Source organism: Dermacentor variabilis, chromosome 5 (assembly GCF_050947875.1).
Source record: "Dermacentor variabilis isolate Ectoservices chromosome 5, ASM5094787v1, whole genome shotgun sequence".
In the NCBI taxonomy this organism is placed as follows: domain Eukaryota; kingdom Metazoa; phylum Arthropoda; class Arachnida; order Ixodida; family Ixodidae; genus Dermacentor; species Dermacentor variabilis.
This window is the reverse complement of record NC_134572.1, coordinates 74,024,540-74,043,803: the sequence shown is the minus strand read 5'-3', so window position 1 is coordinate 74,043,803 and position 19,264 is coordinate 74,024,540. Positions and strand designations below refer to the sequence as shown.

At 47.3% G+C, this 19,264-nt stretch overlaps 1 protein-coding gene across 4 annotated transcripts in view; it reads left to right on the top strand.

Annotated features, from left to right (window-relative positions):
* Positions 1-455: 455 nt before the first annotated feature.
* The window catches only part of LOC142582791 (sodium-coupled monocarboxylate transporter 2-like), a 46,578-nt gene continuing 27,769 nt past the window's right edge, over positions 456-19,264 (top strand). For 3 of the 4 annotated variants that reach the window (XM_075692834.1, XM_075692835.1, XM_075692832.1), the window contains exons 1-9: positions 458-1,271; positions 3,554-3,622; positions 4,922-4,973; positions 5,424-5,491; positions 7,057-7,137; positions 10,667-10,740; positions 12,662-12,802; positions 16,269-16,398; positions 18,772-18,860. In XM_075692834.1, coding sequence (XP_075548949.1) covers positions 930-1,271; positions 3,554-3,622; positions 4,922-4,973; positions 5,424-5,491; positions 7,057-7,137; positions 10,667-10,740; positions 12,662-12,802; positions 16,269-16,398; positions 18,772-18,860 — 1,046 coding nt within the window. In that variant the 5' untranslated portion in view covers positions 458-929. Of the gene's footprint in view, positions 1,272-3,553; positions 3,623-4,921; positions 4,974-5,423; positions 5,492-7,056; positions 7,138-10,666; positions 10,741-12,661; positions 12,803-16,268; positions 16,399-18,771; positions 18,861-19,264 lie in introns of all 4 variants that reach the window. The other variant, XR_012828487.1, reaches the window with a different exon arrangement.

Sequence of the window (19,264 nt, the reverse complement as noted above, 5' to 3'; positions counted from 1 at the left end):
GTGGAGTCGAGCCGCACGCCTCGTCAACTCGCTGTGAAAAACACGCGTAATCCGGCCTACTTAAAAGCGCCAATTAGGAGCGTCTCTGCGGCGTCGCGATGCACGTCCCGCTTGCACGTCTCGCATCCTTGGAGAGCAAAACGCGAGCCAACCGCTGTGTTGCAACAACGTTGGCAAGGAAGACGAGAGCGCGGGGGCGAAGGGGGGGAGGGGTGAGAGAATGAGTGGTGTATACACACTATCGGCTTGTGGAGGCTGATCGATTACGTATTGTGAGTCTCAGCAGAGCAGAACCGATGGGCCGCTTTACGTCACTTCAGAAACCCGCCGGATGCGCCCGCGTCACCTGTCCGCAAGTATTCCCCCCCCCCCCCCCCATCAGCCCCCAGTCTATTATGTGACAACGCTGCAGAAATCCATTCGAGGACTATTTACCCCTCGTAGAAAAGAAACGACAAGAAAAGAAAAGCCCTCCACATCGCTTGCTCGCCGATAGTGCCTGCTGCGCCGCCAGCTTTCTTGCACTTGGCGGGCCGCCGATACCGATGTTAAAGCTGCCGCGTACTCTTGACGACTGAAGTGGGCGCGACTTGCAGCTTCCAGGAAGTTGATCCGTTCGACCGCGCGTGTCGAAGCACACTTGCGCTGTTACCCTTGCCATTCGACGGGCTCCGCACTGCGCCTTATTCCACCACATTTGCAGCGTCACCAGCTAGCGGACACCAAAGAAAGCTGTCGTGTGCATACGCCTGGCAGTAGAAGTGACCACACCTTGCGCGTGTCGACCCACTGTCTTCCTTGCCCAAATTGGGACTTCAAGTGGGCTTGCCGGCATAACAGCCTGTTTATACCGTGAGTTTCACCCTGTGTGTGGTACTGAGGTTTTATTTTGCAACGCTGTGGAGTTTCGTTCACGTGTAGCATCAGCGATGGATGACACGCCCAAGTTCGGAGGGGTGGACTACGCCGTGTTGGGCGCGATGTTGTCCGTGTCGTCGGGCATTGGACTGTACTTCGCGTGGCGGGATCGACGCGACCAGTCGAACCAGTCCTTCCTGCTGGGCAACCGGCAGCTGGGCCTCCTGCCCGTCTCGCTGTCCATGATGGCTAGCCTCCAGTCGGCGACCACCGTGCTGGGCTACCCCGCCGAGATGTACTACCGGGGCACGCAGTTCTGGGTAGCCATCTTCGGACTGGCCATCTCCAATGTCATCGCGGCCGAGGTCTTTCTCCCAGTGTTCTACAGGCTCCAGTTGACCAGCGTCAACTCGGTCAGTGACCATATCACAATTTTTTTTTTTTGCGTTCATGTTCTCATCGCGCAGTTACAACACAGTGTCTAGAGCGTGACTCGCAATACCGCGCGTCGGCTGCCTTCACAAGCAGTTGAATATGCAGGTATCTTGCTATATGCTTTATCAGCTGGAGCTATCAGTGTCTGGTGTTGGGGGGGGGGGGGGAGGGGGTCGGAGGACCTTGTCAACTGGGCGCTCCGCAGAGTGCGTGGGCCCTGGCCCTATAAGTATTGCTGTAGTATGTGCCAGGCGTCCGCTGTGACCATCCAATAATGCAATTATACTTTCGCAGCAAGGTCACGATTTTCGGAGTGATACATGAGTGACAACTAGTTGTGGCAAAGCTGGCACGGCATCAATGAGCATCGAATGTGGCCGGCGCACGGGCACCGGCCACTAGCAAGCCGTCATACCGTATTTCCTCAAATATAAGCTCCCCGATTGTCTTGCCAGGAAACAAAAGTAAAAAAAAAAACGAATAACGCGTACTTGAGCGTATAAGCAATATTTACGCTTCCTACTAAGGCCAGAGGACGTTCGAACAGGTGTAGCGGTGAAATGATATAGTGCTTGCAGCAGCCGCAAGTACACTCCATGGGTCAAAGGAATTATTCCGCCTGCAAGTTGGTTCATGCCTATGAAAGAGGCACGTGTTTTTGTGCAGCGAGTGATCAGAGATGTGAATCAAATAGCCTGCGAAAGCAATCGTCTTGGCCAAATTTATAGTTTACGGAAAGTCTGAAGCCTGCGGTCCGTCCTGTCGCCTTTGTTTTCATACTCGTGCACGTGTTTTTCGCCGCACGTTATTGAGCTTTTATGCTCAATGATCCAGAAGGACGACATGTTATAGATTGTCGATACAATGAAAAGTAGCCGCTCTGCTTGGAAGGCTCCGCGTCAAATCACAGTGGACTGGGCGTGCATGCGGCCTATATATCATGCAACAAGTTTAGCCAACTATATCCTGTTCGAGTGACTTGCTGTGGTGTATCGCAATCGTTGTGAAAAGTCTATTGCTGCCCACCGAGAAGTCAACCTCGGGTTTGCGAGTCGTCGTTCCGTCCTCGACATGCCATCCGAGTTGTCATCGTTGTCGTACCACCATCGCCTTCGTCGCCGTTGAGCCAGCTTACGCTTGTCTAAAGGCTTCCCAGGATGGTCCCATGTATTCTTAAGCAATTAGCTCTTCCACAAGAAAATACTTCTTTTGCTCAGACTTTCCAGCAGTTTAGCTTGCTTTGAATTTGGGCAACCTATCTCACTTTGCTCGTCGTACGCGCTCGTGGAAAAGGGGTGCTAATAATGGGGCAAATACGGTACTTATACAAGCAGCGTTGCAGAGTTATTCCCAGTTTTATTACAATAGTTTCACGCTAGACATTTAAAATGAGCTTTGCACTAAGCGAATAGTAGAATACTATGATTTCAATGAGCTGCTTCTGCGAAGAGCAAACGAGTTTCCCTGGTCGTTAATTCCGACGCTCTCCATTTCTCGCATGCCGCCAGGTTTAGTATACGCCCCATTTTGCTTGGCGACAAATATAGCGCAATACAATGTTTTATATCGCAGAGAACTGGCTCATGTAATCCGATGTGTTATTTTTCACACTATCTTATCCAAAAATTGCTTCATTTCTTTTAACCATTTTTTTTTCCTTTTTGCTTCCGTCCTCGTTGTTGTTCCCAGTCTCCTTCCTTCCTTGCTGTAACGATGTAAATGAACCAGAGGATGCCTTGATGATATTTTCTTTCCCTTTTTTTAAAGGAGCTATCAGAGTGGAATGAAGGTATTCCTGTCAAAAGAATGTCTGTATGAATGGGGCAAAGCGCTTGGACAATTGTCAGATAAAGTCGAACAATGTCAGTGCGGAGCAGGGCTTTTCGAGACCGCCCCACGTACACTTCAGATACGCAAGCTTCAGAAGTCCACTGATATTAATTAAGGACTCCACCACACACTTTGATTGCTTAGTTGCTTAGCGTGCTTATTTCTCACTTTGTACACGACCATCCCTTGATATTGGCAAAGGGAAAGGGGGTGTGAGGATTGGAGGTTGCCACGTACGTTGGCAAGTCCGCAACGACTCGGAAGCGTTACTTTTGCGGCATACTGTGTCAACAAGGATGCAACGTTTTTCGAAGTGATTGCTTCACGTTCCTATGAAAGAAGCTAAATGCTCTCTGCATGATGCTATAGTGTCAATACCGTGCGACATAATCAACGCCATCTCTCATCACCCGCCTTATACTTTTCGCAGTACTTGGAGAGGAGGTTCAACTCGATCGCTGTTCGTCTGCTCGGTTCGCTGTCATTCATCGTGAACACGGTGAGTGGCGCAACTGAATCACCCAGGAAAACTTGGTTTTCAGCCCGAAGTTTGTGCAAATTTGTGCGCAGTTTGCACCGTTCAATGCCGCGCCGCCGTATGGGACACGTACGTGCGTGTCGTCTTCGTTTGCGTGTTGTGGAAATTTGAAATCACGAAAATCTGAAGTTCGTATGGCAATTGCGAAAATTTAGAAGCATGCGTAGGGCTGCCACCGATGTGCTTTGTAAAAGGGCGAAAAACTTGAAAGTGTTCCTGCAAAGTGTTTCTATTTCAAGCACAGGCATTGCATGGTTTAGAGTTGAACGGACACATAAGAGAAAAAAAAATATTTTGCACCTTATTAGCAAATTACCTGTCTACAATAAAAAAAAAGGAAAGGAAAGAAAGAAAGGACTCTTAGTGTACGATCAGGCCTTGTAAGCCAGAAAAGTCGCAATAACAAAATACGGGTGGCGCCGCCGCCTTGAAGTTCCCGCATCAGCGCGCTGTGACAACATAAATTTTGACGGCGTCAGTTTGGGCGTAGGCGATTCTTTAGCGCTGAAGATGGACTACATTGTGCCAGAGTCATTTAATATATTACTCTGAAACTCTGGTTGCATTCTAGAAGAGCAAAAGACTGAACTTAGCAAGTATCAAGCATCTTTACTGAGTATCATTGACAACGGCCCTCATACGAAATAATAATTTGAAATTTGTATATAAATTTCTGTATTTGTATATATGTATATGAAATTTGTACAGGTATATACCATCAGCCACTGGCGACATGTTTGAATGATGAAAATTCTAAAGAGGGCACTCTGTCTTGCCCTGTTCGTTATAAACTCCTCTCGGCTTCCGAAGCAAGCAACTGTTGCCTTCTATTTGAGTGTACAGCGCCGTTCTGCGTTGAATTATGTATGTATTGAAATAACTTTGAGTTTCTGCTGTACACAGATGTCATGGATTTAAAACACACCTTTGTGTGCCTTCAATGAGCACCGGAACTCGTTTCTGCTGTCGTTTTTTTCTTCTTTTTGTTTTCGCGCATGCACATTCCTACTGGTGTTAACTCTTGCGGTCCAGGTACAGTGTCTAAATAGCGTGAGCGTTTGTTCCGGTTATAGCCGAGGACTTTGTTGTTAGACTGTTTGAACCAATGGTCAATCTCATAAGGTGTCTGTGGACACAACTTCACGAATAACCACGGCGAAATAAACGTTTTTTTGTCAACGGTGACCTCATGAGAGAGCCAAGAACTTGAAAATCCTCATCGATACGCAGCCGAATACGCCTTTCCGCCTCCTATTCTAGATGCTGTACATGGGAGTAGTGCTCTACGGACCGTCATTGGCATTAGAATCAGGTAAGCTTTCTCCTTTACTGCTGCTCTCCCAGCATGTGGAACACATCACGGGTGCGCGGATGCTTCTTTTTTTAATACCACTGAGCAGTCGTATGCAGACTGCTTAGTAATAATTACGAATAATCTAAAAAAATAATTTTATTTGTTAAAGGCCGAGGAATGCAACAGCAAGCTGACCTTCAGTTGTGATGACTACCATCGAATTAGTGATGCGGATGACATTTAGCTATTTACTGTTGCTATAGACCAAGGCAAAGTGATACTAAAAAGCGTCCACGGGAGCACAGATTTGGAACAGATTTTACATGACGCGTGTACGCATTTAGTGACGCCGGTGACGTATGCAAAAGGTCCTGTTACGACGTCTCATGTAATGCGAGAGTAGGCAGCACTACCGAAATCTTTTCACGATACACCTTTTGTTCGTTTCCTTTTTGTCCTTTCTTCAAGTCACTGGATTTCCTGTATGGTCGTCGATCGTGGTCATTGGCTTGATCTGCACGCTGTACACTGCGCTGGTGAGAACATGTAGTTCACTTCGTATATCGCATGCGCTCAGAAATAACACTGCTGCGAGAGCAGATACGGCATGATCATTTTAAGTTTACGGGAATTTTCAAAAAGGCGCACCTGTGGCAGATAGCCCAATTCTTGTCCTCGAGCTAGATTATTCGAAAAGGCGGACACTACTTCGAGAAGTCGAAGCAAATATTCAACGAATTAACTAAAATCGCTAATGAACATTCTTACTTAATTACACGGCAACACATGCTGCCATTTACAATCGCAGCCGGTGATCTTGCAAGACGTATCCATTTGAGATGAATCTCCATGACGACGCCAGTTTCGAGACGTTATTTCCCGAAGCGTGGGACGACATGCATGGGCGTTCCAGTTACTTTTGTGCTACAGTGCATAAAATAGAGTTTTGGTAAATAAGTAAATGAAACAACAGCGAATTTTTGCGGCCTGTTTGGTGGCGCATATCTTCAAACTGGCGTCATTCTGGAAATTCATCTTAAGTGAATAGGGCTTGTAAACTCACTGGCTACAATTCGAAAGTTGCAGCATGTGTCGTAATGTAATTAATTACGAAGATAATTAGATACCTCTATTAATTATTTTAAATGTATTTCAATTTTTTCGGTCAAGTAATGTCCGCCTCTCTGCGTAATCCAGCTCAAGCACTAAAATTATGTTATCTGCAACAGGTGATTTTTAAATATTCTGAAAAACGTAGGAATGATACCCCTTCTAACGCCAGTTCATTCTAGCTACCGAAAATATATGTCTACCGTATTTTCTCTCTCTTCGGCGTTGCACCCATAGCGAAGTTTACAGTCGGCATGGCGTTCGTGTCAGAGAGAGAAAGCTGGAATGATAAACGAAAGGCAGGGAGGTCAACCAGGATTTGTTCGAAGGGGCGTATAAAAATAGCTGGCAAGTACAGGCGCGTCAATCGATGTCGCCGTGAGTGTGCCGCAAACGATCGCGAAATTTGCGTGGCATGATTCTATCATGTTTTGCTTAGAGCATGTCCGCGCAAGCCATTCGTCACGTATACATGGGTCAAGTATAGAGGCTGCGCGATGAAGTGAGTAGCTACGTTCGTGAATAAATGTCTACGCCCCTTTGAATGCGACCCTGACAGACTAGTGTTTGATCCCAGAGGTTATAAATAAATGGCGTCCGTTGGTAAAGCGCTGTATGCTAAATCGGTGAGCCTATGTTCTCAGATCTGAGTGTCTTATTACGCAATGTTAGAACACAACCGAGAGCGAAAAAAATGTTCAGGACAGGAAAAAGTGCCACTTGCAACTTTGCAAGTGACGCTCATTCCTGTACTAAACTTTATTTCCGCCCTGTTTCCTAATATTGCGCAGTAAGATGAACCAACTAGCCCAGCAACAAGTATTAATCCGAATGTCTTGCCATATTGCCACCATGTTTGCTTATCCTGCCTTGTATATTGCGTTTTGCTTATCTACACGATCTGGGCTGCAGACAGGAAGCGATATGCACTTTGGGCCATTGATACTCAGATTTGTGTGTTCTGAGAACGTTACCCATGCTGTGCCTACAGGGTGGCATGAAGGCCGTGGTATGGACAGACGCCTTCCAGATGACCATCATGCTGGTAGGCATGCTCAGCGTCGTCGTGTGGGTGAGTGTTGTATGTCGCAGTCACTTTGAGAAGTGTGCAGATTGCGCCATGATTGTGTTGGGATTAGAGGTGGGCGAATACCAACGTTTATGAATAGTAATCTAATACGTACAGTATCGCACATCGAATCGAATATCGAATGGGCAAACGCAGACGCATATATCTATAGCGAGAATATTTGATCTTGTTACAATTAGGTACCACATTTCTACTGACTTGCGAAAAGAAGACAGGCAACTATCAGGGATGATACTGATCAGTTTTAGACTAAACATTTTGCTAACTATAGCTACTAATGTTCAAATCATGGTTGCAAACAAGCTTTCCAAGAATGTATGGCTGCTGTAGGAATAACTTTCCAGAAACGCTACATAAGGCTGCCGAGAAAATGATCAGAAGTTGTGGAAAAGAAGAAGAGAAAAAAAAACTGCTTAAGGACTTGTGCGCTGTAGGCACATGTAAAAGAGCCCGTTGCAAGGGAAAAAGATATAACCAATTGTAGCTTAAAAGATGAACATGCAAGATGACTAGAATGTTAAAGACATTAAATGACAAACTACAAGCAAGGATCACAGGTTTCCGTGCAGGCTGCCGCCGCGAAACCGGAAACAAAGTTTGTATTACGCATTTTGTTTCTGCGTTGCTTCGAAAGCTTTTGTCGTTACCACCGCGGTGGCTTAGCGGCTATGGTGATGCGCTGCTAAGCACGAGGTCGCGGGATGAAATCCTAGCCGCGGTGGCCGCATTTCGATGGAAGTGAAATGCAAAAACACCTATGTCCCGTGCATTGGAGATACGTTAAAGATCCCCATGTGGTCAAAATTAATACGGAGTGCCCAACTACGGTGTGCTTCATAATCAAATCGTTGTTTTGGTGCGTAAAACCTCAGAATTCACTCCTTTTATCTCTTCTGATAATTTGCGATATTTTCTTTAGTAGACGGAAAACAGTAACTATACTTTAACAGTCGGTTGTAGAGATATATTTGGTTGGTTGCGAATATTAGAAAATACCGAATAGTTAATTTTCGAATATGAATACAAATAGTTCATGGGTAAAATTCGATTCGTATTCGAAACTTTGAAAATTCGCCCTTAGACCCTTTCTGTGTTTACTCACACAGGTCTCAAACGGCTTCCGGTTAAGCCCTCTTTAACAACCCATGTTACAATAGCCTGTAATAATACAGAACTATCCAGCTGGCACAAGTTTTGCTGTGAATGTTTGACAAAGGAATTTTACTGCTGTGCAAGCAGAAAGCTGCATACGTGATCTCGACGCATGACATACGTTCCTTAAATCCGAACATTAAAAACATACAGGTGTAGTGAATTATGGGACAAAATACTTGCTTTTTCTTGGCTAACTGGGGCTGTGAAAAAGGCATGGCCGGATGTTTTGTGGGTCCATAAACACGCTTCTGGCGCAGCGCACACAATAGCAGTTACACGACTTGAAGCTCTGTACACCTAAAACAGTAAGTCAGGAGCAGAAAGATACTTTATTATTACACACCAGTTCAGGTGTCGAAGACCACTCTCAGAGAGAATACAGCGATTTACTGTCAAAATATGTGGCAAAGGTAGCTGGAAAAAAAAAAACAACCCGTAACAACTTGCGCACAACAGTGTGTTGGCTGGCTGATGTCCGAACGCATGGCAGGGTGCACCCTGGTTTTAGATCCGGAGCCGAGGTTTCCTGGCGCCGAATACACGGTCGAGCGTTTAATTGGTCGCCACGGTGGTCGCACGTGTGCATGCAAATGTCATTGAGGTGCAGAAAGGAATTAATGGTCCCCACGCACCGGTATGTCGGTGTATGTCAAAGCGCATCAAACATTATCGATGGCATATGTAATCGGACGTTCGGTGCAGTAATGGCGTATATCGAAGCCCGTGTCGTGCTTCCGGACTTTGGGCTTCGATTGTTTAGAATTTTCGGCACAGTGGTGGTTGAGGACGCCAAGCATACAGAGTCTGATCGCCTAATGGGATTAACTACTTGCTTCGAAGATTACACGCTGATGTCGGCATGTGCATGATGATGATGATGACAAAATGTATTTATTAAAGGATGGCGCGAAGGCCTATAATGGGGAATAGGAAGAGGAGGGGGGAGGCGTATTCAGAGCCGTCCTAGGAGCTGCGCGTCCTTGGCGAAAGCCAAGAGCGAGTCCAGAATGGCCCTGTCAGAATCCATCGATCCAGTTGCCGGTCTAATCCACTCCTCGTAGGACGACACTCGCACCGCCCTCAGGTGGTGGTCCCGCTGTTGAGCGTGTCGCTGGCACTCCCAAAACAGATGGGCTGCGGATGGCCGCGTAGCCATGTCGCAGTCAGGGCACCTGTGTGGCGTATGGAGCGCTTCTTGGTTCGCGGAGGCTGTGGGATGGCCGGGTTCCTGCGATGGAAGGGAGTTGGGAGACGGAGATGGAGGGCGTCTTTCCCGGCGTGGCCGGTACTGTCGCCACCGTTCCAGCACATCCGGTGTGAGGACGAAGCCGGAACGGAGCCTATGCAACAGCACCTGTCCCGACCTGGGAAGGCCCGCTGGAAGTGGGTCTGGGTCTGAGGGCACACTCGCACGGAGTTCCCTCTTGCGTCGGTTGGCTGCTGCTCTCAGAGCTCTGTCGGGGTCATACGGGGCTCCATTTGTCGTGTTGTCTGTGCTGGTTGTAAGGGCTTCTGAAGGATCCCGGGAGACGACGCGGTTGGAAAGAAGGGCGCGCGCCGCCTCGTGGGCTCTCTCATTTCCCTCGATGCCCTGGTGACCAGGGATCCAATGAAGTGTTGCAGTGACCCCGTGGGCTTCCGCGCGCCTGAAGGCCTGCTTGACGAGGAGTACTTCCGATGATGATGTGTGGCGCGACTTGCAGGCATGCAGCGCATACTGAGAGTCGGTGTATATATCGATGTGTTTTGCTTGCGTGGTGCTTGAAACTCTATCTAATGCCCAGGCTATTGCGCGGAGTTCAAGTTCCGTTGGGTCGTCAGCATCAGCAGTTGTAAAGGTAGAATGTGTCTCACAAGAACCCACTACGTGGTAGGCGACTGCTCCCTCGTTGGTGCGTGGGTCGAAAGCTGCGTCAGTGTACACTTGTTCATGGCTTGGCGGTGCGTCTGCCAATGTCTGCACATGACGCGCAGCGAATGCTGCCCGGCGGCGCGCATGTTGGGCACCCATGTTTCGGGGCGTTGGTGTAGTGTCGACGACAGCAATGTCATCCCACGGTGAGATGTCGGATGGCAGTTGTGGCAAAGTTGATATATCCTTTCCCATGCATAAAGTGAATAATTCATTTGCGCACACCGATGCGTCTGTTATCTGGAAAGGCTTGTATTTCTTGATGATTACTTCGCTGTTAATCATAGTGGTTAACATTCATATCCAGACTTCACCATTTCTTTCTACGGGCGGTCCAGCCCCCTTTAGTTTGTGTAGACTTTTCTTTTTTGCCATTTCATACAATTGTGTGCTGTGTTGTCAGTGACATTTAACATGAACGACTATTCCCGCTGGCAACTGCAGGGTGCCATGAAGGTTGGCGGTCTCGGTCAGGTCTGGGAAACGGCCGTCAGCGGAGGTCGTGTGCAGTTCTTCAAGTGAGTTTAAGCACTGTCATTTCTTTCTTTCTCTTTCTTTTTCTCTTCGTCTTTTCTCCTTTCTCTCCCTGCCCTCTTTCCAACCCTTATATCCCCCACCCGAGTGCAGGGTAGCAAACCGGAAACTCGCCTCTGGTTAACCTGATTCCTTGCATTCTCTCTCTCTCTCTCTCTCTGCCCTCCGTAAATAAATAAGACTGTTTGTCTCCCGATCTCAAGTCGGCGCAAACATCAAATTATTCTCACTGCATTAAACACATCGCTGCCGTTTTTGTCGCTGCGGCGGAGTGCTTATACCCGCTGGCACTGGCATCTTTTTTTTTAAAATTCTAGCACATCTCGGTGTCGTCATAATCGCCATCTTCTTCTTTACTTCGTGTCTTAGTGATTGCCAACTCCATCTTCGTTTTCGGAAGTCCTTCTTTATTTTTTATATACCTGAAGTGCGCCGTGTGATTTGCAACCACGTAAGGTCTTGCTCGCGCAAGGAACATGTTAGCGCTAACAAACTCACATACTGCGCCGGTCTGGGAATCTGGATTCCCTGGATTCAATTCTCAGCGAAACGAGCGGTGTAGAATTCGCTCGGCTTTGCTTACCGTCTGCGAAATATGCTTGGCGAGGCTTCACGACAACAGCCACGTATACGTATACAGGGAGAATTCCACGAGACTCTTAGAGACCTTGTCAGGGTATGGCTGGAACGCTAGCTCATGCACCACAGCAGCACGGCAGCTTTGTCATTTAATATTTGGAGCTCATGGGATATTGAAGGGAGACGTTAAGTCAGTCCATATTGACATGTTGCTTTTTCAGCCGTCTCTGTGATTTCTTTAGGCGTCGGCAGAAAGAGTGGGTTATTAGCGTAGACAACGTACGCCGAGGTTACCTTCAATTTCGTGCCAAAACATCTGCTTTCATGAAGTCGGCATGGTTGTAACTGCCGCTTGTTCAGCCATAAGTTGCCACTTTATATATTTTCGGGGCTCGAAAGCCCTGCTGATTGAACGAGATAGCCGTCGCCACTATCTCGTGGCCCCCGAACTGCTATGGGCCATCGGCCAGAACGTGAAGCGACAGCTTCGTTCAGGCACTTAGAGTTTGCAAAGCCTTTGGCCGAAACAGAAAACCCAATGTGGTTATAACTAAGCTGTTTCTCATGCGCTATGGTGCAAGCAAGTGCCAGGTGTCTTAAGTGTTGGTACACTGATGGTATTGCGCTTCGATCCCCTTCGTACACACGCAAGCGGCGGGCAATGCCTCGTTTAGAAAAAAGACGCGTGGTTCAAACGGTCCCCATATCTTGCAGCTGTCCCGAACCGAAACCAACAAGAAGAGCCAGCCACGGGCTCTGCCAGACGTCTTCTAATCCGCATCCTTCGTCTTTCTTTTCCATGCTTCATAATTTTTGCTTGCTTTCTCATCCGTCCCGGTAGCTCACTATGGCGTTGCGTTGTTTGGCGCGAGGTCGAGGGTGCGGCTCCTCGGAGGCCGCGTTCCGACGAAGGCGGAAAGCAAAAACACTCGTGTGCCGTATTTTCTGTGCACGGTAAAGAACTTCAGGTGGTCAAAATTAATCCCGAGTCCGCCACCACGGCGTCAGATCGTGGTATTGGGACGTAAGAACTCCAGAAATTAATTTTTGCTAGTTTTCTCCTTCCTCAGTGCCGAGTATGCGGTTGGAGTAGGAAAGCTCAAGCGCACCTCTCTGCTTTTCTCTAATTTATCTTTCTCTAGTCGTCTCTCTCAAAAATATCTGTGGCTGCTTCCCGCGCAATTGTTATACCAAAATTTAGCGCAACCAAAACTATTTACTGAATGGGCTATGCGCCTTTCAGCACGCAGTTGGACGTCGCTTGTCATACCAAAATTTAACGCAACTAAAGCTAATTAATGAATAGACCATGCATGCACCTTTCAGTACGCAGTTGGATGTCCACCATTCGGGCTCGCTGTGGACCGTCCTGTTCGGCACAACCTTCGTCTGGCTCGCTTCGTACGGTACCAGCCAGACGCAGGTACAACGATTCTGCAGCGTCTCCAGCATCAAGAAAGCCAAGGCGTGAGTGTGTGTACCGCATATAGTGACGCGTCAAAGTAAGTCCCCGTGTCGGTTCTTGCCGAGTTACACTGTAGAAGAGCAGCGGCGCTCGATGCCTTGCCGAGAGCGAGCGAAATGTTCTCGTTCATACGAAATCGTTTCTGATGAGAGAGCTAGTCGTTTGTGTATATAACAAAAATCTTACACTTTCACCTTAAGGATGAAGCGCTGAAAGTGCTAAATGACGGTGTTCTAAATATATACCCGTGGGGACCATGCACATACTGGCGCGATGAATCACGCGAGGCAAATACATGCGGCGCAGCAGAAACAGCTCCCTGGCAGCCGTCACCAGACGCCTCACAACGCTGGAGTGATGAGTAGTGCCGCCATTGCCATTGCAGGCGTCGAACTTTGATGGTGCACGAGATGAGACCGAATGAAAAGCGTCGGCGCTTGCAGCTTGAAGTCTATTGCGTATTCCGCTCAGACCAGTGCATGCACCAAGAAATAGATCAATTTTCATGAAATGAAAAAAGAAATGCCATTCGAGAGAGTTTTTTTTCCCTGTTGTGAAACTTCTTGAGCTTTGAAGATTTCCGCATAAATCATTTGTAAAATCCGTGAATGACACAACAGGGAAAAAAACTCACTCGAATGTGTTTTTTTTTTCATTTCATGAAAACGTATCTATTTCTTGGTGCATGCACAGGTCTGAGCGGAATACGCAATAGACTTCAAGCTGCAAGCGCCAGACGCTTTTCCTTCGATCTCATCTCGTGCGCCATCAAGGCTCGACGCCTGCAACAGCGCTGGCGGCCCTACTCATCACTCCAGCGTTGTGAGGCGCATAGTGACGGCTGCCAGGGAGCTGTTTCTGCTGTGCCGCATGCAGTTGCCACGCGTGATGCATCGCGTCAACATGGTAGCTGAACTATCCGGTAGCGCCAGAGTTCTTTCTCTCCAGTAACTTTTGTAGGAAATTATGGCTGACAGCTTCTTTTGGTGCAGTACCAGCTCCTCCCATGCCTAGCTTCGAGGGCTCTCGGCCTAGTAATGAACTAAAGAGCACAATAAGGAGTCCATTGAGAGACACTGAATGGTTGTCAAAGAATACAATAACGCTCAGCAATGGTACCAAATTGAATACAAGTCATGCAGTTACCTCTACACAAAGGAACTAACAGCGTTTCATTTTTTTTTTAGAGTATGGCCTACACTGGGAGCCAGCAAGACAGTAATGAATGTACAACCTGCACCAGTAGAATACAGTACAACAAATCTGCATGTAACAGAAGCCTACACCATTAATAGAAGTTCCATGTTCCATATACACTGGTATAAATAAAGAAGTTAAGTAGCAATTGTTGGAATTCTCCATTGGCTTCAGTTCCATAGCCGTGTCTGCACATTCGTTGCAGCCTTTCTGCACGTTCGCACACTCTCAATTCGCCTGGCTGGCCAAGCAGCAGGTCAGTTGCTCGCCCATCGGGGTGACCCACAGGAATCTGTGCTCGCACCAGTTCTTTTCAACATCGCCCTCCTTCCACTAGCGTGGAAGCTAGCGACGATATATGACGCACAATACATAATGTATGCAGATGACATCACTGTTTGGTCAGTTTATCCTGAAATCTGCCACCAAGAACAAGCGCTTCAAGAGTCGCTAAACGTGACGAACTACTTGTGTGCTCAAATAGGGCTCAAAATTTACAAAGACAAGAAGACGTACATGTCAGTAGCGAACAAATATGGGCGCCGTCTACTGGCACTCCAGCCTCTTCAGTTAATTCTGGATCAGCAGCCATTACAAGAGGCCTCAACTCGGCCTTGAAATGGATTCCTCTAGGTCTGGCTAACCACGGGTCAAAAATACAAAGCAACAGGGTGCAGAAACGATACGGTTGATACGTCGGATTGCGAAGAAATCTGGCGAAGCAAGCACGAACATGGTTCGCCTTCTTGTCCGTTCTGCACTGCAACCACCACTCGTCTACAAAGCCCAGTTTCATCAGCTCACGAAGGCAGACTGGGCTTACCTTGAGGCCATTAATCACTAAGCCAGCCGAGCCATAACGGGAGTACCACGTCTCACTCCGCTGCCACCCTAGAGGCCGAGTCCCAACTCAACACTATCGACGAACAGGTACGCGCGCGACTTTAAGCCATCAAAGTTTTGATCGGTTGCTGCATTGTCCCGCTACATGGTACATTAAATAGACAATCCAGTTTCTACGCCCGATGCAGCTCTGTGGAACAGGGTACCATTCGGCGACAATAAGCCTCTTGGTCATCTCCATAACCCGGTTTTTCGCCAGGTGAATGCTCAAGTTTCCCGCCTTCGTCGCGCCGATAATAACCAAGACGGCGCGACCCTCGTTGCATGCACTGATGCCAGTGCTAATGGCACAATGATTCACACAGCTCTCGTGTGCTCGTTGATACCAGGTGCAGGCCAGACGTTCTCGTATGTTGCCGATCCTGCACCGCCGGCCTATCTTGCCGAGCTTGCCGACACAGGAGGCGTCGTCTTGGCCGCGTTGCTCCCTTCTATACAAGCTGCTCGATATTCTCAGGTCATCGTTCGTACGGACTCGACTCAAGCCATCCACGGCATACGCACGGTATCTCGGTCCACTCCCCTCTCAGATCGCATTCACCGTCTTGCTGCCACTATGAATATCGTGATAAGCGTCCAGTGGATGCCTCGAACTGCCCTGCTGGGTCTCCTTGAAGCCGATTTGGCAACCCACCCAGAATTTATAGCGTACCCACTTCCGCATTTTCCTGAAGACGCCTGCGGACAACTGACCTGGGAAAAAGAAAACCTCCTACGTATCACACGAGCTCTTATACCTCCCTGTGGGCCAGACCTCCCTGGTAGGTCAACCCGCCGAGAGGTGGTTACGTTACGGAGGCTGCGTGTCCGGGTCGCACTCACCTCGTCTGTGACCACTCTCTCGACACAACAGTGCCATGGCCCTTACAATACATAGTGCCAATTTTGTGATACAAAAATCTAAAATGTGACAGTGACACCCCTACTACGGACGTGCTCAGGACTTCATCTAAACTATCTCCACCACCTCGGAGCTACAGGCCTTCGGCCTGTTCACACCTCGTTCACTTCTAGATTTGTTGCACGAGTCAAATTTGTTCGTGTACTTTTGACATGCATTGTATTACGCATAAGGGCAAACCATCGAACAAAAAAAAAAGAAATTTGGTATACTAAGACACCACGACCACTAACCCTGGCATAATTGCATATAGATTTCTCAGGCATTCTAACCTCCCTATCTTTCCGTTTATTCTTGATTCCTCCTGCTCAGGCATTCTAGATAACACCAAAACCAATACCAAAAGATAAAAAAAGACTAAATAAGAGACAGGGTATTGTAACTTTACTACACACATACAGCTTCGAATCTCATCTGGCGTGACTAAGATTCGCTTATTCTTTCTCTTTTTCTTCTTTATCTTGCAGGGCTCTGTATATAAACATTCCGGGTGTCATGATAAACATCAGCTTAAGCTGCCTGGCGGGATTGGTGATATATGCACACTACGCCGACTGCGATCCTCTCAAGGCAGGCAAGATATCCAACCCTGACCAGGTGTGTATGCGCACAGGTTAACGGAATAAAGTAGCTGGAAAAAAGAAAAGAAACAAGCTGTGAAACATGACGTCGGAAAAGTGCGGCGGCGCTGGCGCCGTCAGTTTTGGTATAGGAAAGACAGAGTGCCCTAACCATGGCCTCCGAGATAGCGCGCGCAGGTTTTGCGGGCGAAACCTCGGAGGCCATGCACTAACGAGTAAGTCAGACGAGCGAAGGAACTTGCAGATAATTTCAATAAAAAAGAAGGACAGAGAACACAGTGACGGAACGGGCGCCAAACTTCCTATTGAGCTTATCCATAACGAGAAATATATTGTAGCCACAGCCAAGTCACGTGAGCACAGTGAACATGCTACAACATAATAACCAAATACAAGAACAATGCTCAGTAATGAGCTGCCATACTAATCTAAACAAGTGACAGGCACAAAGAGTTGCTGAGAAAAAGCAGTTCCTTATCGAGAAAGAAAAGAGATGACATGCTGACACAGGCATCATCCTACGCTTGTCGTAAAAAACCTCCATGACCTCCCGCTCTGTTTTATCTCTAGCTCTGCCTATAAACTTCGTTTTAGTAAACTCCGGATAACATCCGTATTCCTTGCAATTTATCTCTTTTTATTTACAGAATACCTGCGCGCCCTCGAAGGCATTATCAAAGGGGGGACAGTTACAGAAAGGTGTGTTAAATTGTTCATAGAGATAAGCGATGAATACATAAAGCAAAGTAAACATCAAGGTTAGAAAGCTTTGTGCCGCCTCGGGCTTCACCGTATCTCAGCAACTTGAGATTACGCGACCTCCGACAAAGAGCGTGCCTGACGCCACCAGCCATCTCGGCTCGCCCATTAATCTTCGCACCCGCCGCAGATTTACCTCCAAGTTACGGCGTGTGGGCCACGTAAGCGCTCAGCTGCGTGTACAGCGATGCATAGAGACGGCCAAGATACAGATGAGTGTGGACCAAAATGTTTCCATAGATTATAAGACTCAAACTGCTTGGGTTCCGCTTGTTGGTGGATTTGTCTTACAAGCGGGTACGACCTCCCCGCTGGCGGTGACCACCTGGAGAGGAAGAAAAGAGTGAATGGGAACTTGCATAGGGCAAAATTACAATTACGCGGAAAAACACACCTCCTAGAAGTACTCAAGGAGAGAGCCCATGATTCTCTTTCTGTGCTATAGCTCACCTCTTTGACCTCTTCCATTGCGGTAAACTTGCGGGAACGAGGGAGGGAGGGAGGGAGGGCTGCGCGTAGCTGGCTTATAATCTTGCGTCGGCACTGGGTGAAGGTGCAAGACTGTCACACGAGGTGCAAGACGTTGGCTCGCTTGCCGGTGTTGCACCTCAAGCAGCCGCCCGTAGATGTGTCAGGTCTGACAGGTACTAGAACAATGCCCGTACTTTCTGTCCTTATCCATACTTTTGCCGCTATTCCGTGCGGAAGCCTCTTGGCTCTCATGAGCATACAAGCGAAGTTTGGGTTCCTGCTTGAGCAAACCTTCTATGTTTCATCATCTAAAACTCTATTTGTCGTAAGGATGAATGAAAACTCAATGCCTATCTTAATTTTTTTTATAATTCCAATATTGGGCATTCAGTTTGAAGGTGAGCTTTGAAGGTGAGCTTTGAAGGTAAGCTTTGAAGGTAAGATCGGGAATCTCGACGTATTTCTGCCACCTGCTAATCTTGTCAAAAACTTATAGTGCCTACTTCCATAGGTATAAGCCCCTCTAGAAAACTCCACTATCACGCACTATTTACGGACTGCAATGGCTGAGCCACAAAATGAATAATAAGCTCACCTAATATATATGCCAAGCAATGTATAAAAATTGAAGCACTAAACATTACTAATTCAATAGAAATGTTTTTGTAGCCACGAATGCTATATATGGTATTGCTTTTGTACACTGTTATTCAGTCTACTTGAAACTACGGCACTAGTTATCTTATTTTACTTTATTATGTACGAGTGTAATGCATTATGTATAAGTTTGCTTTGTTATGTATCAGTGTATTTCACTTAATTCTCCTCACCAGTTTTATCTTTTACATTGTTGTCACGCAGCCATTGCTCCTGTTGGGTACGTGGCTGGCGCTTGGTTAAGTTGCATTATTTGCAGCTTTTTCATGGTCTTTCTTTTTCACCGATGTATATGTTTGCTGAAATAAAGGCCGATTGATCGATTGATTGATTGATTGATTGATTGATTGATTGATTGATTGATTGATTGATTGATTGATTGATTGATTGATTGATTGAAAAAATAGAACCGGCAGAAAAGTTGTACACTGCCATCCGCGGTCTTCCAGGCGATTCAGTGTGACATAAACTCAGATCCTCGCATCCTTGACGTTTCGTGCAGCTTGTGCCCTACTTCGTAATGAAGACCGTTAGCGGCGTGCCCGGCCTTCCTGGTCTGTTCGTGGCGTGCGTCTTCAGCAGCGCTCTCAGGTAAACAGACTGCTCATGACCTATGCGTCGTAAGGCTGTGTATGGGCTAATATAAACACCGTAGGGGCTGTTTGTGGTTTAATCTCGACTATACGGCGTTCTTTAACTGACGCCAAAATCTCACTGCACGGGTATTTATCCGTTCCATGTAAAGCGATTTGCAGCATTTGTTAGAGCGAATGACCGCAACAGCGCCTTCACCGTTGTGTTATCTTCGCAGCACATACCTTCAATTACGCGGCTGCCAATGAAAGCCGTCTGAAGGATGAGTGCACTTGATCGTTTTCTGCTCGTTCATTTTTCTTTTTATTTTTCTTTGACACATCAGTTACGCAGAAACCCGTAAGGTGATCGAATGAAGTTTCACGAAAAGGAAGAACTGTTAACCGTCTATTAGTAACACG